The sequence below is a fragment of the Aquarana catesbeiana genome, linkage group LG02 (assembly GCF_042186555.1).
Source record: "Aquarana catesbeiana isolate 2022-GZ linkage group LG02, ASM4218655v1, whole genome shotgun sequence".
Taxonomy (NCBI): domain Eukaryota; kingdom Metazoa; phylum Chordata; class Amphibia; order Anura; family Ranidae; genus Aquarana; species Aquarana catesbeiana.
The window spans coordinates 811,058,686-811,080,244 of NC_133325.1; the positions used below are offsets into that span (position 1 = coordinate 811,058,686).

The 21,559-nt window shown below is 47.2% G+C and overlaps 1 protein-coding gene across 1 annotated transcript in view; it reads left to right on the plus strand.

Annotated features, from left to right (window-relative positions):
• PTGFRN (prostaglandin F2 receptor inhibitor) overlaps positions 1–21,559 on the plus strand; it is a 64,844-nt gene that overhangs the window by 34,945 nt on the left and 8,340 nt on the right. Inside the window, exons 2-6 of the mRNA XM_073617593.1 lie at positions 2,407–2,775; positions 9,182–9,601; positions 11,864–12,199; positions 15,486–15,887; positions 20,439–20,834. Of these exons, the coding sequence (XP_073473694.1) occupies positions 2,407–2,775; positions 9,182–9,601; positions 11,864–12,199; positions 15,486–15,887; positions 20,439–20,834 (1,923 nt within the window). The remainder of the gene's footprint in view (positions 1–2,406; positions 2,776–9,181; positions 9,602–11,863; positions 12,200–15,485; positions 15,888–20,438; positions 20,835–21,559) is intronic.

The following is a 21,559-nucleotide window of genomic DNA, read 5'->3' on the forward strand; positions in this document are numbered from 1 at the left end:
TTCCCCAAACTCTGTCCTTCCCCAAACTCTGTCCTTCCCCAAACTCTGTCCTTCCCCTTATTCCAACTGTTTCCTCAAACCTTGTTCTTACCCTTATTCCAACTTTTTTCCCCAAACTACTTTCTGAATCTTTCTCCAACTCCTTCCCTAAACCCAATCCTTCAACTCCCTCCCGGACCCTGTCCTTATCCTTCCTCCAACTTCATCCTCAAATCTTCTCACCTTCCTCAAATCTTCTACTCGCCTTCCTTCAACTCTTTCCCAAAACCCTATCCAACTCCCTCCCAAAACCCTGTCCTCAGCTTTCCTCCAACTCCTTCCTCAAATCTTCTCTTCACCTTCCAAATCCTTCTCCAAACCCCGTCCTCCTCCGCTTTCCTCCCAAAACCCCGTCCTCGGCTTTCCTCCTCGGCTTTCCTCCCAAAACCCCGTCCTCGGCTTTCCTCCCAAAACCCCGTCCTCGGCTTTCCTCCCAAAACCCCGTCCTCGGCTTTCCTCCCAAAACCCCGTCCTCGGCTTTCCTCCCAAAAACCCCGTCCTCGGCTTTCCTCCCAAAACCCCGTCCTCAAATCTTCTCTTTACCTTCCTCCAAATCCTTCTCCAAACCCTGTCCTGACCCTTCCTCCAACTCTTTCCCTAAAACACCCTCCTCCAAGTCCCGCCTGAACCCTGTCCTGACCTATTCCAACTTTTTCACCAAACTACTTCCTGACCCCAACTCCTTAAAACCCTGTGCTGACCACTTGTCCAGATCTCCCCCCCCCCCAAACCCTGTCCTTACCCCTTATTTCAATCACTTCCCCTGAACCCTGACCTGGCTTTTCCTCCAACTCTTTCCCCAAACCACTTCCTGACCCTTCCTCCAACTCTTTCCTCTCTCCCAGGGTTTCTCAACCTTTTTACCTTGGAGGAACCCCTGGCAAAAATTTTTAGATCTCATACACGTTTCAGGGGTTTCCCACCTACAACTCACGGAACTTTGGTGTGATCAGCGAGCTTTTAATATATCAAATATTTTTAGAAATGGCATTGAATAATATAAGCCATATTAAAACATGCATACATGTTTATTGTGAAACTTGTTTTTTTTTCTGCCCAGATGTTTAATTCTAGGTCCAACTTAAGATAAGCAGTGTACGGGGGGGCAGCATGACCAAGCACAGGAGGATACACTACATGGGGGACAGCAGGGCACTTTACACAGGATTAGGGCACACAGCAAGGAACCTTACATGGGATCAGGGCACACAAAAGAGTGCATAGGATCAAGGCACATGGCATCAGAGCACCTTACATGCAATCATGGCACATGGGTTTAGAGCACCTTACATGGGATAAAGACACACAGCAGAGCACATGGAATCGGGACAAGTGGGATCAAGGCACATGGGATGAGGGCACATGGGATGAGGGCACATTAGATCAGAGCACCCTTTTATAAGATCATGGGATGAGGGCACATGGGATCAGAGCACCTTACATGGGAACATGGCAGGGCAGCTGTCTCCTTCATTTGCAGAGCTAAGCAGGGAAGCGGCTGTGAGGAGTCCTCTACTGGTGCACTGCTCCTCGCTGGCTCCTGGCTGGGGAGGGGTTGCGATCTACCTGTCATCTGCATGCGACTGATGGGTAGATCGTGGCTGTACCCCTGGGAACCTCTTACAGAATTCTAGGGTTCCACAGAACCCCGTTTGAGAAACCTTGCCCTATCCATTTCCTTCATCCAAATCTTTCCCCAAATGCCATCCTTACAACTTCCTCCAATCCTATTCTAACCTTTCCTCCAACCCCTTCCTTGCGCCCTGTCCTAACTATTTATGCAACTCCTTCTTCAAATTCTGCCCAAAGCCCATCCTGGCCCTACTTCCAGCTTTTTCTTGGAACCCTGCCCTGACCCCCTTCCTCCAACCCCTTCCCATAACACTGTCTGACCCCTTCCTTTAACTCCTATGCTCTAACCCTGTCCTGACCCACTCCTTCCCCTAACCCTTTCTCCACCCCTTCTCCAAACCCATCCTGACCCTTTCTTCTACTACTTCCCAAAACCCCATTCCAACCACTTTCTTCGTCTCCCTTATCTTTCTCCAGCCCTGTCCTGACCCTTCTCTGCACTTTCTTCCCTGAACCCCATTCTGACCCCTTCCTCCTTTATTTTTCTCGAACTGGTGATGACCCTTCCTTCTACTCCTTCCCTTAACCTGGTCCTAAACCCCTTCCTCCACCTCCTTCCCTAAACTTTATTCTTACCCCTTCCTCCTTTTTATTTTTCTTCCACCTGGTCCGAACCCCTTCCTCATCCTTCTTAACTACATACATTTTTATGCCTGGTAAATGTGGATGTTCAGAGTTTCATCATTTGAGTGATGTCCCCCTCACCCTGTTGTTTTTTTTTTCTTTTCTCTACAGTTGCTGTGTGGAGTCGTATTGTCCGTGTCCCTTCAGGTCCCCTCCTGAGGGTGGAAGGCACTGATATCGCCATCTCCTGTAACGTTAGCGACTATGAGGGCCCCAGAGAGCAGAACTTTGAATGGACATTTTCCCCGGGTTCGGGCCCTGTGGTCAACGTCCTCAGTACCTGGGATGATACCTTCACAGACGCTGCACTTAAAGCTCGGGTGGGGGCAGGCGACATCCAGCTTCAGAGAACGGGGAACAGCGAGGTCCTCCTCCGGTTACGACAGCTGAGCTCGTCCGACAAGGGGAACTACACCTGCTCCACCCCCAGCACCGACGCCACCGTCAGCGGGAACTACGACGACCATGTGCAGCTGAAAGGTAACCAATATATGGGGACCAGCAAAGGACACCAAATGTTTTCCGATTGCTAGATATCTGTAGTTATTGAAATTTGAGCCATTTGTATAAAAAAAAAAAAAAAAAAAAACATCTGTGTGGAACTACAGCATCTTCTTTTACCAGTCGTCTTCTAGAATACCGTATGAGGTGGGCTTCTCCCACCAAGAAAGGAAATGCTTCCCCAAGGCAAATGTTAAAAGGAGGTCCCTCTGAGACGTGTCAAGTTTTTCTTTGTTTTTTCTTTGTTTTTGTTTTTGTTTTTTGCCACTGCCTGGTGGAAATGCGTCATCTGGAACCTGGGTTGGGGAGTCTCTGCTTGCTACTGGACCCTTTTGGAGGTCTTTCCCTGTTCCCTCGTCCTTCAGGACCCCTCCTAGATATGATTAAGAAGGCCTGGTTCTCCTTAAGTGCCTTGTGCAGACGATTTCTAGGATAGACTTGGTGGAAACCTCCATGTGACATAAGTATGTTGCGTTTCCAACTGGCCGGCTTTCTTGTGATGCATGCATTGCTGTGCTGGGGGCAGAAGCCTTGCTAAAATGCACCTTAGGGGGGCTCCTGGTCCTGTCTGGAGGCCCCCAGTACTCATGAAAGCTGCTGTAGCTTGGTGTCACTGCTGGAGTTGGGTGATCCGACGCCACTTCTGGTTTGGGGAGCTGCCCCTTCTGGTGCGGGGTGATGTTACTTCTGGGTGCCCAAGCTTTCCTCTTGGCATAGGAGGGAGGGCTTGCTGGTGCCCTTCTCCCAGCAACAGCTGCACGGATGCAACTCTTAGGGGAGCTTCTGTCCTGGTGGAAAATCGAAGGGCAAGCCAAAACCGACAGGTGAAGGGAGGGAGGGAAAGTGAAGGAAATCTCAGTGGGGACAAAGACAGCAATACAGAGTCCCATCAGAGCTTCTCAACCCTCCCAACTGTTTCTAAATTGAAATGCTTTGGCTGGAGTTCCACTTTGAGAGTCCAAGCCACCTTCTTTGCTTTGGTTTTTCAAGAAGATCTTCGGGGGGAACTATAGGAGCAACATTTCCCGTGATTCCATGAGAATTAATTGACGTGGGCAGTGTTGAGGACTGTTCCTTGATTGTGGACGAGTAGCATTTGGGTGCTGTGGAGATTGTACCCTCCCAGGGGAAAAAAAGCACATAACCTCTCCTTCTGTAAATTGATAGCTTAGCCAATAAGATATCTCCTCTGAACTTTCATCTGTAGGTTAGAGAGTGAAAGAGAGAGCCTGATTGCTTGCTGTAAGGTTACATAGTTACATAGTAGGTGAGGTCAAAAAAAGACACAAGTCCAACCTATGTGTGTGATTATGTGTCAGTATTACATTGTATATCCCTGTATATTGCGGTCATTCAGGTGATTATCTAATAGTTTCATGAAACCATCGATTCTCCCCGCTGGGACCACCTCCTGTGGAAGGGAATTCCACATCCTTGCCGCTTTTACAGTAAAGAACCCTCTACGTAGTTTAAGGTTAAACCTCTTTTCTTCTAATTTTAATGAGTGGCCACGAGTCTTGTTAAACTCTCTTCTGCGAAAAAGTTTTATCCCTATTGTGGGGGTCACCAGTCCGGTATTTATATATTGAAATCATATCCCCTCTCAAGCGTCTCTTCTCCAGAGAGAATAAGTTCAGTGCTCACAACCTTTCTTCATAACTAAGATCCTCCAGACCCTTTATTAGCTTTGTTGCCCTTCTTTGTACTCGCTCCATTTCCAGTACATCCCTCCTGAGGACTGGTGCCCAGAACTGGACAGCATACTCCAGGTGCGGCCGGACCAGAGTCTTGTAGACTTGATAGGGTTGATGACTCTGTGCCCTGTCTTGCAGATAGAGCTGCGCACACTTTGTAGAATTCAGGAGAAAGTCAGTCCACTCTAAGCTGCAAGAGAAAATAATCAGTCCTAACTTTTTTTTAATTTAAAGAGAACCTGTGCTTTGATCCAGTTGCCATTCTGTAAGAGGTGGTACTGTCAGGTGTTTCACCCCTGTGCTGGTCTCTGCTCCTCGGGAGCCCCAAACCCCAGAACCTCCCACAAATGCTCGGCATGGCCTTTTCTAGAAATGGTAGAGAGGCACACGTTGTGGGATGCCGGGACCTGCCGGAGTGCAGCTTGGCACGCCTATACGTGTTCAGATTTTGCTAGCGAGACACTTTTTATGGCTTTGCGGGCCCTGAGATTGGTCCAGCTTCGCTGTGTGGTTGATACGTGGGAAGCCCCATCATTCTCTCCGCTTTAATCAGGACTTTATGTTGGAAAACTCTCTGAACCTTTTTTTTTTTTTTTTTTTTTTTTTTTTTTTTTTTCCTTTGTTCCTTCCAAAAGTCGCTGTAAATGATGATGATTTTGCTGCCCCCTGCTGGCTGCATGCAGAAATTCAGACCCAAGGATGTACATTAGATTTACTTACTTCGGATCCCCCCCCACATACATATCTCGGCAACTAACCCTACTCCAATCTCAAAGTGTAAGTCCACACGTAGATACCTGGTGACACTTACAAAATAATAACCACCCTGATTGAATTCTGTAAATTATATAAAATCTTTTTCGTCCAAAGCTGTAAATCATAAGGAGTATTCCCTAATTATTGACTTTCTATAAATTGTATCAACTCTATGGCTGTGCTTTAGAACAGCAAGAACGTTGTAGCTGGTGTTGGCCCAGGATTGGTGAACTCCTTCACATGAGGCCAGCATATGATAATCCATGGCCTGGGATTGGGGAACTCTACCATACAGGACCAGCATATAGCAATCAATGGACCGGGATTGTGGAACTTTTTTGCATGGGATTGGCAATATATCAATTCGTGGACCAGAATTGGGGAACTCTTCCATACAGCCCAGGATTGATTTGGGTAATCCATGGACTTTGATTGGAGAACTCTTCTGTATGGGACTGACATATGGTAATCCATGGCCTGGGGTTTGGAAACTTCTCCTTTACGAGACCAGCATGTGGTGATCCATGACCTGGGATTGGGGAACTCTTCCATACAGGACCAGTATATAGTAATCAATGAACCGGGATGGTGGAACTTGGGATTGGCATATATTAATCTATGGACCTGGATTGGGTTACTCTTCTGTATAGGACTGACATATGGTAATCCATGGCCTAGGATTGGGAAATTTCTCCTCGCGAGACAGCATGTATTAACTCATGACCCAAGATTGAGGAGCTCCTCAGTACAGACAGCATATAGTAATCTATGGCCTGGTATTGGTGAACTCCCCTGTACAGAAGTGGCATATAATGAGCCATGGGCCTGGATGGGTTAACGTCTTGGCATGGTACTGTGATTTACTAATTGCCTGGGATCAGTGAACTCCTCCATACAAGATCAGTATATGGTACTCTATAAAGGATCAGTATATGGTAATCCATGGCCTGGGACTGGTGAACTCCTCCATACAGGATCAGTATATGGTAATCCATGGCCTGGGACTGGTGAACTCCTCCATCTGGAACCAGGATATAGTAATTCATGGCCTAAGATTGGTGAGCGGCTCTGTATGGGATTGTGATAAATTAAGGCAATGCCTGGGATTGGTGAACATTTTCATATGGGACTGGCATAAATGTATCTATATCCTGGTTCTGTATGGAGGAGCTATATCTTGGAATATAGATACATTTAGGCTGGTCCCATATGGAAAAGTTCCCCAATCCCAGGCTATAGGTTACCATACGCCAGTCTTGTACAGAAGCGTACACCAATCTCAGGCCATGGACTACCATATCCCAGTCCCGTACGGAGGCATTCACCAATCCCAGGACATGAATTACTATATCCTGGTTTCACATAAAGGAGTTCACTAGTCCTGGGCCATGGATTACTATATGCAGGTCCTGTATGGACGAGTTCACTGATCCCAAGGCAACCTATTAGTAAATTGCAGTCCCACACCAAGAAGTTAACCCATCCCAGCCCATGGATTACTTTATGCTGGTCTCTTATGGAAGAGTTCATCAATCCTGGGCCATGGATTACTTCATCCCGGTCCTGTATGGAGGAGTTCACCAATCCCTGGCCATGGATTACTTCATCCCGGTCCTGTATGGAGGAGTTCACCAATCCCAGGCCATGGATTACTTCATCCCGGTCCTGTATGGAGGAGTTCACCAATCCCGGGCCATGGATTACTTCATCCCAGTCCTGTATGGAGGAGTTCACCAATCCCGGGCCATGGATTACTTCATCCCGGTCCTGTATGGAGGAGTTCACCAATCCCAGGCCATGGATTACTTCATCCCGGTCCTGTATGGAGGAGTTCACCAATCCCAGGCCATGGATTACTTCATCCCGGTCCTGTATGGAGGAGTTCACCAATCCCAGGCCATGGATTACTTCATCCCGGTCCTGTATGGAGGAGTTCACCAATCCCTGGCCATGGATTACTTCATCCCCGGTCCTGTATGGAGGAGTTCACCAATCCCGGGCCATGGATTGTTTTATCCTGGTTCTGTATGGAGGAGTTCACCAATCCCGGGCCATGGATTACTTCATCCCGGTCCTGTATGGAGGAGTTCACCAATCCCGGGCCATGGATTGTTTTATCCTGGTTCTGTATGGAGGAGTTCACCAATCCCGGGCCAAAGTGATCGATGACCCAGAATTGGTGAACTCTTCTGTATGAGATCAGCATATAGTAATCCATAGCCTGGAATTGGTGAACGCTGGCTCCTTATTGAACACTTTTTTATGTGTATGTAAAGCCAAAACATTATTTTTAGTTTTGGATAGAGTAGGGAATGTTTAAGACCCCCTCAGTTTTTTTTCCTCTCCAGTTGGGGAGATTTCCTTTCACTTCCTATCTGAGAGACACAGCAGGAAGTGCAGAGAATTCCCCTCTCAGACAGTTATCACCAGAACAGGTGTCCCCATTGGAAGATTTCCTCTCTTCCTGTTCTGGGGACCACAAATTTAGGATTTCCCATCCCTTTCAGCTATGGTGACACCAGAACAAATAGAGTTGGTGGCACCGACAGGAGTAAAACTTTGGCGGGAGTCTTCACACTTCCACAATCCATCCATCTGTAAAAAGAAAAAAAAAGTTTGAGCTGTACAAACCCTTTAGAGTTGATCTACCAGAAATCTTCTATGTAATGAAGTTCTGTCGATTGTTAAACACGTCTCCCATAGATGTCCCTCATTCTCTATAAACAAGGGGGGTGAGGACACTGTCTGGGCCCCGTTCATGGCGTCCTGTGTACCAGGCAGAGCGACCCTTCGTGTGACCTTCAGAGTCCTTTTGAAGTTGTGTTTGAAGAAAGAAGTGCCCCCAGGGGGTGGTTGGGGTGGGGGGGTTGTGCTGACACAGAACAGATCGCCATTCAGTTGGGGGTCTCTGCTGCACATTGACAGCCCATGTTCCCCTACAATCAGGACACTACAATGCTGTACATGCATTATATACAATACATTGGCCAGAGGGCGGCCATGTTTGACCTAGTACCGCTATAATAATCCTCTATTAACCCCTGCAGTGCCTGACTCACACTCGTATGGTGGGAAAGCCTCAGATCACCTGTGTACTGTCTGCGTCCACCAATCGGATCCTCCATCGCTCTCCCCCTTCAGAGTCTGTCTCGTCTGCATTATCATGGACCAGACTCTCTTGAGGGTTCCTCTTGGACTTGCAGTCCTGCACAGAATCTTATTCAGCAAGGTACACAATGCCAATTTCACATCACACCTCCACATTTACATACCTGTAAAGGAATATGAAGGGCCCCACAACATCACCATCTCGGGGGGGCACCAGCCAGGTATCTGGAAAAGAACAGATCCAGTCTGAACGGACATCTGACCTTGTGGGGGCAGAGGACATCTGGTTTTATCCATCAATTTTCACAAATGTATCCAATAATCAGAGATGGGCAATTCAATTCAGGAACTAGTAAGACCAGTAAATGAAATGGAAGGCTATTTTAAAGGGCTAGTCCACCCAAAAGGGATGTTTCAGTTCTAAGGGGATTCTGTTGGGGTGAGCCACCAAGCTGGCTTCTGTGTGTCCCCGGGGACCTTCCTGATTCTGTTCCCGTCAACCTTCGGGGGTGTTTCCCTGTTGCACTCTTCATATTCTAAGATAAAACCCAGTAGGAATAGTTGCATCTCCTCCAAAAATGCAGCTAGTGAGCAAAACCAGAACTTCGGCACAGAGATCCCCGTTAGAGGAAACCAAATTTGAATTATCTGTTCTGGGTGAAATGACCCTTTTAAGGAACCTGGGAGCATTCGACTCAAATGACGGTAATGTAAACGGCTCACAAGGGTTTGTTCTCACCCGCCAACCCGTCATGTATTGTGTCTCTGGGGTTTATCCTGTAACAATTATTGTCATCCTAATGCTTCTCTCCTTCTTCTCTATCCAGTGATCCCCGACACGCTGAGCCTGCATGGCCCGAAGGGTCGTACGACCACTGTGCGCAACGTGACAGAAGGAGGGTCTTTCCAGCTGCAGTGCCAGGCAGGCTTCTCTGAGTCTGCTGCTCACACTCACCTGTCCCTGACCTGGGAGCGACAGACAGCAGGCTCAACCTCCAAGGTCCTGACACTGACCCACCTGGGGCGTTTCCAGCCCGGACCGGACTATGCTGACCGATACAACCGCGGGGAGGTGCGACTGGACACGGCCGGATCTGACAAGTACCAGCTGACTGTAGATGGCGCCCAGACAACGGATGGAGGCGATTATAGCTGTGTGGCACAGACCTGGGTGCAGGGGCCCGATGGCTGGGAGAACATCCAGGAGAAGAGAGTGGGCGTGGCTCAAGTGGAAGTTTGGCCAATGGGTGAGTGAGGGGAAATGGGAGGAGAATGGGATTAATAATCTGTATAATATTACGGAAGGGGAGGAGCCTGTTTTTATGTCACATGGTTGGGAAAGGAGGTCTGTTACCAGTTTGTCCCATAAATGATCTTCTGTAATTTGAAGCAATAGTTTTTTTACTAAAGAGAAGCCATGAATGAGAGTTCAGTATTTTTCGGATCTGCCATCAAATGAACCCAAGCTATGATCAGAACACGCCGGGTCCCCTCTCTGCCTCTTTCTCTGTGTGTCCCCAGACTTAGCCCCATCTCTCCAGTCCAACACGACCCCAACCCGGTGCTCTTCAAGATTAGACCCCCATTTCTCTGTGTCTCCTAAAACTGAGCCCCATCTCTCCAGTCCAATGCAACCCCAGTCTGGTGCCCTTCAAGATTAGAACCCCTATTACCCTGTGTATCCCCAAACTGAGCTCCATGCCAACAAAACCCCAGCCCATGCCCTTTGGGATTAGACTACCACTACCTTGTGTGTCGCAAAACCGAGCCTCGTCCCTTCAATTCAACACGGTTCTAGCTCCTCACCCTTGGAGATTAGTCTTTCGTTACCATTTGTGTCCTTAAGCTAAACCTCATCCCTCCAGTTCAACACAACCCCAGCCTCCCCTTCAAGATTAGATTCCCATTACCTTATTGGTCCCAGAACTGAGCCCTGTCCCTTCAATCCAGCATAACTGCAGCCCAGATCCTTTGAGATTAGGCTCCCACTACCTTGCATGTCCCAGAACTGAGCCCTATCCCTTCAATCCAACCCAGCCCTAGCTCCGGGACTTTTGCGATTAGGCTACCATTACCCTGTGTGTCCTCACGCTAAACCCCGTCTCTCCAATCCAACACAAACCCCAGAGCAGGTCTTTTGGGATTACACATCCATTACACCATGCTTCCCTATAAACTGAGCCCCATCCCTCCAATCCAACACAACCCCAGCCGGACACCTTCAAGATTAGACCCCTTTTATCCTTCTATGTCCCACAACTGAGCACCGTCCCTTCAACCCAGCCCTAACTCCAGGCCTTTTGAGATGAGGCTACCATTACCCTCTGTGTCCTCAAGCTAAACCCCAACTCTCCAATCCAACATGACCCCAGAGCAGGCCTTTTGGTGGTATAAGGTAGAGAGCCGGCAACTCGCCCTTTCGAAAAAGTCACTTTATTACATCTGACCGGTGCACTTTTCTTCTTTTAGGACTAGACTTCCATTACCCCTAGTGTCCCTATAAACTGAGCCCCATCCCTCAAATCTAACATGACCCCAGCCGGGCCCTTCAAGATTAGACTCCCATTGTCTTTGTATGTCCAAAAACTGTGCTCCGTCCCTTCAATCCAATCCAACATGACCACAGCTTGGGCCCATGGAGATTAGGCTCTCGCTACCTTGTGTGTCCCAAAACTGAGACACATCCCTTCAATCCAACACAGCCCTAGTTTCTGGAAATTAGGCTACCATTATCCTGTGTGTTCTCAAGCTAAACCCCATCCCTCCAATCCAATACAACCACAGTGTGGGCCCTTAAACATAAGACTCCCATTATCTTGCGTGTTACCAAAGCTGAGCCCCTTCCCTCGAATCCAGCACAACCCCAGCCTCCCCTTCAGTATTAGATTCACATTACCTTATGGGTCCCAGAACTGAGCCCTGTCCCCTTCAATCCAGTGCAGCCCAGGTCCTTTGAGATTAGACTTTCACTACCTTGTATGTCCCAGAACTGAGCCCTGTCCCTTCAATCCAACCCAACCATAGCTCCAGGCCTTTTTTAGGTTACCTCTACCCTGTGTATCCTCACGCTAAACCCCTTCTCTCCAATCCAACATGACCCCAGAGCAGGCCTTTTGGGATTGGACTTCCATTACCCCATGTGTCCCTATAAACTGAGCCCCATCCCTCCAATCCAACATGACCCCGGCCGGGCACCTTCAAGATTAGACTCCCATTATCTTTGTATGTCCCAAAACTGAGCTCCGTCCCTTTAATCCAACCCAACGTGACCACAGTTTGGGCCCTTGGAGATTAGGCTCTCATTACCTATGTGTTTCCCAAAAAACGGAGCCACGTCCCCAGCCAGTCTGCTGGGATTAGATCTCCATTATCCTATGTCTCCCAAAACTGAGCTCCATCCCTTCAATCCAAAATGACGCCAGCCTGGGCCCTAGAGAATAGACTCTGTATTATCTGTGGTTGGGGGGCGACACCATTGATAAGTCTATTCCCTGTCTCTTGTATTGTAGATTTGACAGTGACCATACCGGTGAAGGAAGTGGAGGTCCAGGAGGGGTCCCCCTTCACCGTTCCTTGCCAGGTGTCTCTGGACTCCAATGTTCCAGTGCTGATCCAAGTCCGCTGGTTCCGGTCCGATGGTGGAGACATTCAGGAGCTGCTCGGTGGACCCGACCCAGAACCATCCCAGGAGAAGACCTACACTCACAAGCTGGAGGTGCCCCAGGCTCGGATCTCAGGCGATTACACGTGTCGGGGCTCTGCTTGGACCCCGCTGAGGGATGGCAGCTGGAAGAAAGCGGCAGAGCGGACATCTGATGCTGTCAGGGTGAAGGTGGTCTCTGAAGGTAAGTGATCCTAATAACCCTGTGTGTTCCTGGTATGTCAGGTGATATGTGGCTGGGGACATCAAAGATGAGGAGGTTGCTTCTGGTTTAATTTTTAATTAAAAAATTGATGATGGTTTAGTTTAATTTTTTTAACATTTATTACTCTTTTTATTATTATTTAGTATTTTTTTTTTTTAACCACTGGAGTTGGCAGCACCAAGGCTGCAGGGGTCTCCAGTCTAAGGAGGGGTGTTTTTTTGTTTTTATTTAATATATATTTCATATAGAGTGTATATACAAAATGTTTAAAATTAATTAAATTAAACCATCCCCACAATGAAACCAGGAACAACCTCCCCCCACCTCAGACCGGAGACCACCTGCAGCCCTGGTGCTGCCATACCCCATGTCTTAATGGAACAAGAAATCTAAAACTAAGCCTAAATAAAAAATAATGCATAATAAAAATAAAATATTATTATTATTTTTAATAATAATTAGTAATAGTATTTAAAAATAAAACAATTTAAAAATAAAACTAGGAATAACCCCCCCCCCCCATCCTTAGACCTGACCCCCCACAGCTTTGTTGCTGCTATACCTGATGTCTTAATGGGGAAAAAATAAAACCTAAATATGGATAATAAAAATAAAATTTATAATAATTATTATTTAAAAATAAAACTATTTTAAAGTAAAACTAGGAACAACCCCCATCCCCAGATCGGAGATCCCCCACAGTCACTGCCATCCTCAATGGCTTAATGGCTGGGGGGGGGGGGGGGGGTAGGGAATCTATATAAATATATTATAAATATTTTTTTTCTTTAGGCCACTGGGGATTGCAGCGGCAAAGCTGCAGGGGTCTGTGGTGTGAGGGTCCTAGTTTTAATTTTTAAAAATGTTTTTATTTTTACAGAAGAATAATGAGTAGTTTTTATTACTACTACTACTACTACTACTAATAATAATAATGTTATTATTGTTTTATGTTCAGCTCTTTTTTTCCATTAAGACATCAGGAATGACCGTGCCAAGGCTGCAGGGGTCTCTGGTCTGATGTGTGGGGGGTGGGCTGTATCTGGTTTTATTTTATTTTTTTTAAAAAACGGGGGATGATTTAATTTTTTTTTTTTTTTTTTTTTTATTAGTTTTGTCAATTTATCATTACTTTCTCATTTTATTCTATCATCATTTTTTTTTTTTTTTTTTTTTTCTTTCAAATAAAGCTACTCGGGCTGTCAGTGCTGATGCTGTGGGGGTGTCTGGTCTTGGGGGGGGGGGGGGGGAGAGAGATTCCTGTTTTTTTTTTTTTTTTTTTTTTTTTTTATTTTCGGGTTAATAAAAGTAGATTGCACCTCTTCACGTCACCCTCGGCTGACTCTTCCTTCCTACACCGGACCTCCTGCTGGGTTCTGTGATTAGCGCTCCTCGCCCGAGCGCGTCCAATCCCGCCAGCCGCACCTGATCTGCACAGGCCGCCAGAATCTCATTAATGGAAATCCTCCAATTTCCAGAGGTGCAATAAATGTGATGGCGGCCCGAGATATTTTGGCATTTAAGGGCCAACTCCGGCCCAGACTTTTTAAACTAAAAAAACTAAAAATAAAAAAAAACTGAGTGCTCTCTGCATTCCCAAGAGGGACTTTCCCATCACTTCCTGTCCAGGGGTCACAAAACGGGAAAGAGAGCCCTCCCCCCATTCTTCCACCTTCCGCTCTGAGATTTTATGGCAGACTTCTCCTGCTCCTCTAATTGTCACATGGAAGCCTGCATGGAACGTCCTATTATAGGCATCAATGCTCCTCTCCAGCAGGAAATACCTCCCCGTCTTGCCAGCTGCTCTCACTCGGTGTGTGTGGCCGCGGCTCGTCCAGGAATATAATCCGCACACCTCCGGGAACTTTCTTCTGCACTTGTTGGATGAAATAAAAAATTTTCCTCTCTGCCATTTTAATGTATTGGAAAGGTTTTATCACCTCACCGGCCTTAAATCACAAATTGGATTATATAGAAGTTCCGTACCTGATAAAGGTGGAGCTCCCATTGCTGATCGGGGGAGGGGTGCAGACTGTGTGGGTAGGTCTCCTCTGACCATCCCCATTTATTGGCTGCAGTTCTGGTGGGATCCACTTCCAGGACCTGTGACTGAATCCTAGATCTGTCTCTGTGAGCCTTTGATCTCTGCTCTACACTCTGATCTTCCATTTCCTGTGATCTGTTATACCCCTATATACCTTCCACTCATAAATCTGTTACACCCCTATCTACCTCTCCCTATGATCTCTGTTACACCCCTATCTCCCTCTCCCTATGATCTGTTACACCCCCCTATCTACCTTTCCCTGTGATCTCTGCTACACCCCCCTATCTACCTCTCCCTATGATCTGTTACACCCCCTGATCTACCTCTCCCTATGATCTGTTACACCCCTATCTACCTCTCCCTATGATCTGTTACACCCCCTGATCTACCTCTCCCTGTGATCTGTTACACCCCTATCTACCTCTCCCTATGATCTGTTACACCCCTATCTACCTCTCCCTATGATCTCTTACACCCCCCTATCTACCTCTCCCTATGATCTGTTACACCCCCTGATCTCCCTCTCCCTATGATCTGTTACACCCCCCTGATCTACCTCTCCCTGTGATCTGTTACACCCCCTGATCTCCCTCTCCCTGTGATCTGTTACACCCCCTGATCTACCTCTCCCTGTGATCTGTTACACCCCCTGATCTACCTCTCCCTGTGATCTGTTACACCTCTATCTACCTCTCCCTATGATCTGTTACACCCCCTGATCTCCCTCTCCTTATGATCTGTTACACCCCCTGATCTCCCTCTCCTTATGATCTGTTACACCCCCTGATCTACCTCTCCCTATGATCTGTTACACCCCCTGATCTACCTCTCCCTATGATCTGTTACACCCCCTGATCTACCTCTCCCTGTGATCTGTTACACCCCCTGATCTACCTCTCCCTGTGATCTGTTACACCTCTATCTACCTCTCCCTATGATCTGTTACACCCCTATCTCCCTCTCCCTGTGATCTGTTACACCCCCTGATCTCCCTCTCCCTATGATCTGTTACACCCCCCTGATCTCCCTCTCCCTATGATCTGTTACACCCCTTGATCTCCCTCTCCCTATGATCTGTTACACCCCTGATCTACCTCTCCCCATGATCTCTGTTACGCCCCTATCTACCTTTCTCTGTGATCTCTGTTATGCACTCACCTACGCTGTGACCTCCCCTTTATTTCCTGCACTAACTCCCTATTCCCTCCATCTCCACAGTGCCGAACCTCCAGGTGACGCTGAACGTGTCCGTTCTTCCCCAGATGTCAGATGAGCCTACGGAGCTCCTGTGTCACATGACTGTTTCGGGCGACCCGCGGCTGTCCGTGTCCTGGTATTTCCAGGGGCAGAACCCTGCCACGTCCATATTGGTGGGCTCCATGAACCAGGACTGGACCCTGCAGGCGGGAGAGGCGTACCAGCAGCGTCTGGACAGGGGGGAGGTAATCTTCTCTCGCCAGGACCCCAGGACCTTCGCCCTGCGGATACAGTGGACATCGGAGGAGGACCGGGGGAGCTACCACTGTGTGGGCACCGTGTGGAAGCAGCAACTTGACAACAGCTGGACACCGGTGAGCCAGGAGACCTCCAGACCAGTCACTGTCAACTGGGCTGCAGAAGGTAATAAAAAGTAAAACCGCGAAGGGGTGATGTGTGCGTCTGTATTTTCCTTTTTTTTTTTTTTTTTTTTTTTTTTTTTTTATTTCAGCTGTTTGTGGAATTCTTGCAGTAAACCCAAAGTAACAATCCCAGTATTATGTTTTTACTGAACAAGAATGCTGCATGTGCAAACTGCTTACAGCAAAGCGAAAACAATACAAGACCTACAGAGTGCTGCACATTTACATGTATACAAATGCTACCTATCCTTTCCTAGGATTGGCATTGGCAGACGTTTATATGCAATAGGAATGCAGTAAAAGTCAGTTGTCTTCTGTTGTAGCTGGTCTAAAATTTCCTTTGCAAACAGGACTCCGGGCTACAAGCAATGTCAGGAAAGCAGGTTCTAGATCTAGGCAGTCTTTTTTTTTTTTTTTTTTGTCTTGTAGTGAAGCTTTAGTGTTGTTTCCTGGTAGATAAAATAATCCACACTGCACACAAGGGAATATTATGTCTATATTTGTCTCCTGGTAGAGTCCACCCTTCGGGTTTTGCTGCAGGCTTTTAGAACTCCGAAAGTTTGTAGACTTTTCTATTGGGTTGTAGCCCTCCCCACTTCCTTGATACATCAGCTTCTATGAGGGAAGCATTTCTGCCTGCAATCTCTAGGGGGCAGCACAGTGCCATATACTCCATAGGTCAGCTATGTCCACTATTGTTAGTTCTTCGATAGACAGCAAAATGAGTAACTCTTAATTCGCAAATATCTTCCACTATAATAAAAGTGATTCTTTATAAAATTACAAAGTAAACTTCAAACCTTCCGAATCAGATGCAACACATTGCTGTGATAACGTAGTGATTTGTCTTTACAGAGAGATCCTTTAATTCCACCACAACCCTCGAGTACCCACCAGGGTCCTGTTCTCCTCCATGCTCCCCTCTGTATTCCGCTCACTTGTGTACCCCTCAGCTTGTAGATCAGTTACTTCCGGGTTCCCAGTTTACTTACAAACCTTTTCTACATCCAGCCCTTGTGTAAGCGCGCAGAGGGCTCTCTGGTTTACCTAATAAAGTTACAAAGGAGACCCTTCGCCTCATATATCAGAGCAACATGGAGAACATTTAATAGCTTCTTGCTAACCATGTAGCCTGCAGGACAGGCTCCCGATCATGAGACCACTGTGACAGCCGATGATTTGCGCCTTAAGACCCAGGCAGGAATGGGTTAGGACATGCATATCAATTGCCCCTCCATCGTCCACCAATGCTAGCGCCTTCACCCTAGATCACCCACACTCGCAGGAATATTTGCACAATGATGTCTTTTGAGTTGATACACTTTAAAATCGGGAACCCCAAGAACATCCTTGGGTTAAGTAAAACCTACAAAACCGTTGTCTATGGCCTTACGTTGGGTTAAATGCATTTTGGACCTCCTGCATCTGATTCAGTGAACTCTATATATTTACTTTGCTGTACCTTTTTTTTTTTTTTTTTTTTTTTTTTATAGACCTCCCCTGGTGCCCAACCTTTAGCCCGAGGGCTGCATGTGATCCTTTGGTATATGATATGTGGCCCTCGGCAGTCTGTAGCGGGAACATTGATAATATGCGACCCTCAGCCGTCTGTAGTGGGGACATTGATTAGGGTAATAGCATTGATCTCTACTAACCTCATGTAACCCGTTCCTAGTTTGGTATTGTCTTCTGCAGCATCTCCCCCCCAACTTTTTACTCAATCTCTGACCCTCATTTCCTCTAATAGGTCTGCAGTCTGTAACCGTCCTCTTGAGCATTACATATACCCTGTTTCCCCAAAAATTAGACCTAGCGTGATTGTCAGTGATGGCTGCAATATAAGCCCTACCCTGTTTCCCCGAAAATAAACCCTACCCTGAAAATAAGACCTACAAGGACTTTAACTAGGGCTTATATTGCAGCCATCACCGACAATCACGCTAGGTCTAATTTTCGGGGAAACAGGGTATTATGTGTGGCCCTTTGGTGATGTCAGGGGACACATTTGAGGCTACCTATAGCTTATAAGTTGACAACTACTGTTCTGGACAATCACATTTATTTGAGTGGGAGGCGATGGCAGATTATTTGTTTTGTTTGCTGCCTGTGTCTTGAAGCTCGTGGAGGAAGGGTGCAGCAACTTGGCGATGCACATAGAAGGTTGTGCCATTGGCTATAAAAGTCTTCTTTGTATATAGGTCTTGTTGACCGTTCTATAAAGTTTGGGTTCAGTATTTTGCCAAGAGCTCCTCCAAACAATGGGGACGACGGAAGAGGTGTATTTTTTCGGCTGATGGCTTATTGTAGATACAGATACGCCTATCCCTTCTTATCTTTGTTTTACAGGACAACAAAACGGGCCTTGTGCAAACACTGACTTCATTAAGCAATGGCATGCAAAAGAGATGTTTCCATAAGAAGCCATATCTCTATCATCTCTAGATGATAGAGAAGACAAGTCATGTTTAGTGCCTCCCTATTGCATCCACACATCTACCAATATTCATTTGCCAGACACACATTGGATAAGGCTGAGACTGTGGGGAGCGTGTATTCTCACACACGCTCCCCACAGTCTCAGCGTTATCCAATGTGTGTATGCAATGGGGAGACACTACTTTATCTTCCGTTATAGCTGGTCCACAATCTCCTTAGTGAACAGGACTCTGCACATCAAGTGATTGCAGGAAAACGGGTTAATGATCTTGGCAGTCTTTCTCTCTTGTGGGTTCTGTTAGGGAAATTTTCTGGTGAAGACACTGCAAATAAGTTAACTATACATATGCAGGAACAGATTCACAGGACGCAATCACTGTGTTTTAACGTATGCTCATGACAATTATTTATTATTACATTCTATTTTATGCAGAAGATGAGAAAGGGGGTGGCGTGAGATGTTGTTTAAAAACTAGCATGTAGAATAATGTCATATGTCATCAACTATGCCATACATAGTTGCGAAACTAAAACCTTGAGGAGGGGGGAGGGGAGGGAGGGAGGGAGAGAGAGAACGAGAACTTCTAGTAAAGTTGTGTTTGTGTGTTAGGTGAAGGTTACGGAGCACATTTCAACATTGCAAGCAAGATGGAGTCTCTTGTGCTTAAAGGGTAAGTTCACCTTTACAGAAAAATCTGTAAGGTGAACTTACACAGGACCCCCCCCCCTTTCTTTGGGCCCGCTGACCTGTTGCGTGGCGATCTCCTGTTCTGAGCCCTGGTATAGCTGCGTCAGGGGTCCGGGGCTTGGAAATCCCCACAGCTGAATATCCAAAATCTACCCCATCCGGAGTGACATTTCGGAACATTCTAATTGGTCGGCGCCAGCACGTGGGCGTCACTGACTAATCACAACCCGCGTAGCCCGTCCTGTCAACGGGGAAGAAGGCGCGTGAATGCCAAGGGGATTTCTAAGCCCTGGACCCCTGACGCAGCTATACCGGAGCTCAGAACGGGAGATCGCAGCGCAACAGGTCAGAGGGACTGGGGGGGGGGGGAGGTGGTGAGGAGGGGCTCCGTGTAAGTTCACCTTACAGATTTTTCTGTAAAGGTGAACTTTCGCTGTATTGTTCATTTAAAGTGTAAGTCCATGCCATTACTCGCCTTTTGTTTGTTTAACGCCATTTTCCATTCAGCCCCGATTGCTGGCAGATCCTGCTGCATTGGCGCAGAGACACAGCGCCCTGTTTAGCTCTCTCTCTCTCTCCTAGTTTCCTCAAAATGATGGGTTCATCAATGGAGGTGGACCATCTGCTGGTACAGCGGGTAATCGCTTAGAGGCATAGTCTGATGAGTAAATAACTAACAAGTATGAGGAAATCCAAAAATGAATCCATTTGCTTTCAGTTTCCTCATGAAAGATTTGTTTTTTGTTTTTTTTCGCTTTTATTCATTCACGTTTACACTAACTTTCCATTTCAAAGATTTGCAAGCTTGATCAAAATTTAGAGGCGTAAAACCTTTTCCCCATCATCTCACTGAACTTCTGTTAGATTTTGGTTTGGTCCCATAGCTGCATACACCTTGGGGAGTGTTCAGATGCTGAGCACCGTGTATAGTCCGGTCATTGGTCCTCCCAGACAGGTCATATTTTCAGGATCCCCTTTGGGAAGAGCTGTGTTGATTACGGAGTTGGAGGCACAGGGGGAGTCATCTGTGAGATGTAAGGGAAAATCCTGAAAACATGATCTGTCTCTGATACCTGGATTCAGTTTCTATATGTGGGCCCTGATATCTGTGTGATGCCTCCGATCTTCTACTTGTGGTGTTACATCTTGTTAGACGGAAGTCTGGTATTCCATGGGGCCATTTGCCAGTGACTTTTTTTAGAATTGGCGCTCAGACTGTGTTGGGTATAATGGTGGCACCTGATGACACCGCTGGGCAGATCAGATCGGAAGGGCTGGAATGTTCAGAACCCATTGGTAACTTTTCTGTTACTATGAAGCTTCAGTTTGTTTTCTGCCAGCGGTTTCCTATGTTCACCCCATAGGGGGTATACATTCTCGGTCCTGGGTCTTTGTAAACCCACCTGATTGTTTCTCCTCTTCCCACAGAATCCTCCCTCGTTGTTACCGCCAGGCCAGTACAGGCGGTGTCGGCAGCCGGAGGAACCTTCGAGATGATGTGCACGGTGCAGCCTAAGAATATCCCCTTCCCCCAGTACTCGGTGCAGGTGACGCTGACAACCCAGGACCCCATTCAGCCCCCCGTCATCGTCATCTCTCTGAACCGCGAGGGGATGACGCATCGGAAGATGCCCGCTGGCAGTAATACCTTTCTAGAGAAAGGGAAGGAGGGCGTCTATATCTTCAGACTCTACCAGGCGCAGAACCACAACAGTGGAGCCTATCGGTGCGCGATCTCGGCCTGGACGCAGGGCGGGGGCGGAGTGTGGCGGATGGTGCGGAATCAGACCACCAATCCAGTACAACTGGTATTCCAAAATTCAGGTGAGATGAGAGATATGTCATGGGAGTAAGGTGGTGATGGATGATGATGGTGGTGATGGATGATGATGGTGGTGGTGGTGATGGAGGATGATGGTGGTGTTGATGATGATGGATGATCAAATAGTAAAGATAGACAGACAGTATATAATCAAGTCTGTGGACACCTGAACATCATACCTATGCAAGCTTGTTGGATATTCCATTCCAAACCCTTGGCTATTCATATGGAGTTGGCCCTCGCCCCCAATGGTCATTTTATAATGGAGTTGGCCCTCGCCCCCAATGGCCATTTTATAATGGAGTTGGCCCTCGCCCCCAATGGTCATTTTATAATGGAGTCGGCCCTCGCCCCCAATGGCCATTTTATAATGGAGTTGGCCCTCGCCCCCAATGGTCATTTTATAATGGAGTTGGCCCTCGCCCCCAATGGCCATTTTATAATGGAGTTGGCCCTCGCCCCCAATGGTCATTTTATAATGGAGTTGGCCCTCGCCCCCAATGGCCATTTTATAATGGAGTTGGCCCTCGCCCCCAATGGCCATTTTAATATGGAGTTGGCCCTCGCCCCCAATGGCCATTTTAATATGGAGTTGGCCCTTTTCCCCCAATGGCCATTTTAATATGGAGTTGGCCCTCGCCCCCCCCAATGGCCATTTTAATATGGAGTTGGCCCTCGCCCCCTTTGTGCCTATGACCCCTTCCACTCTTCTTGGTAGACTGCCCAC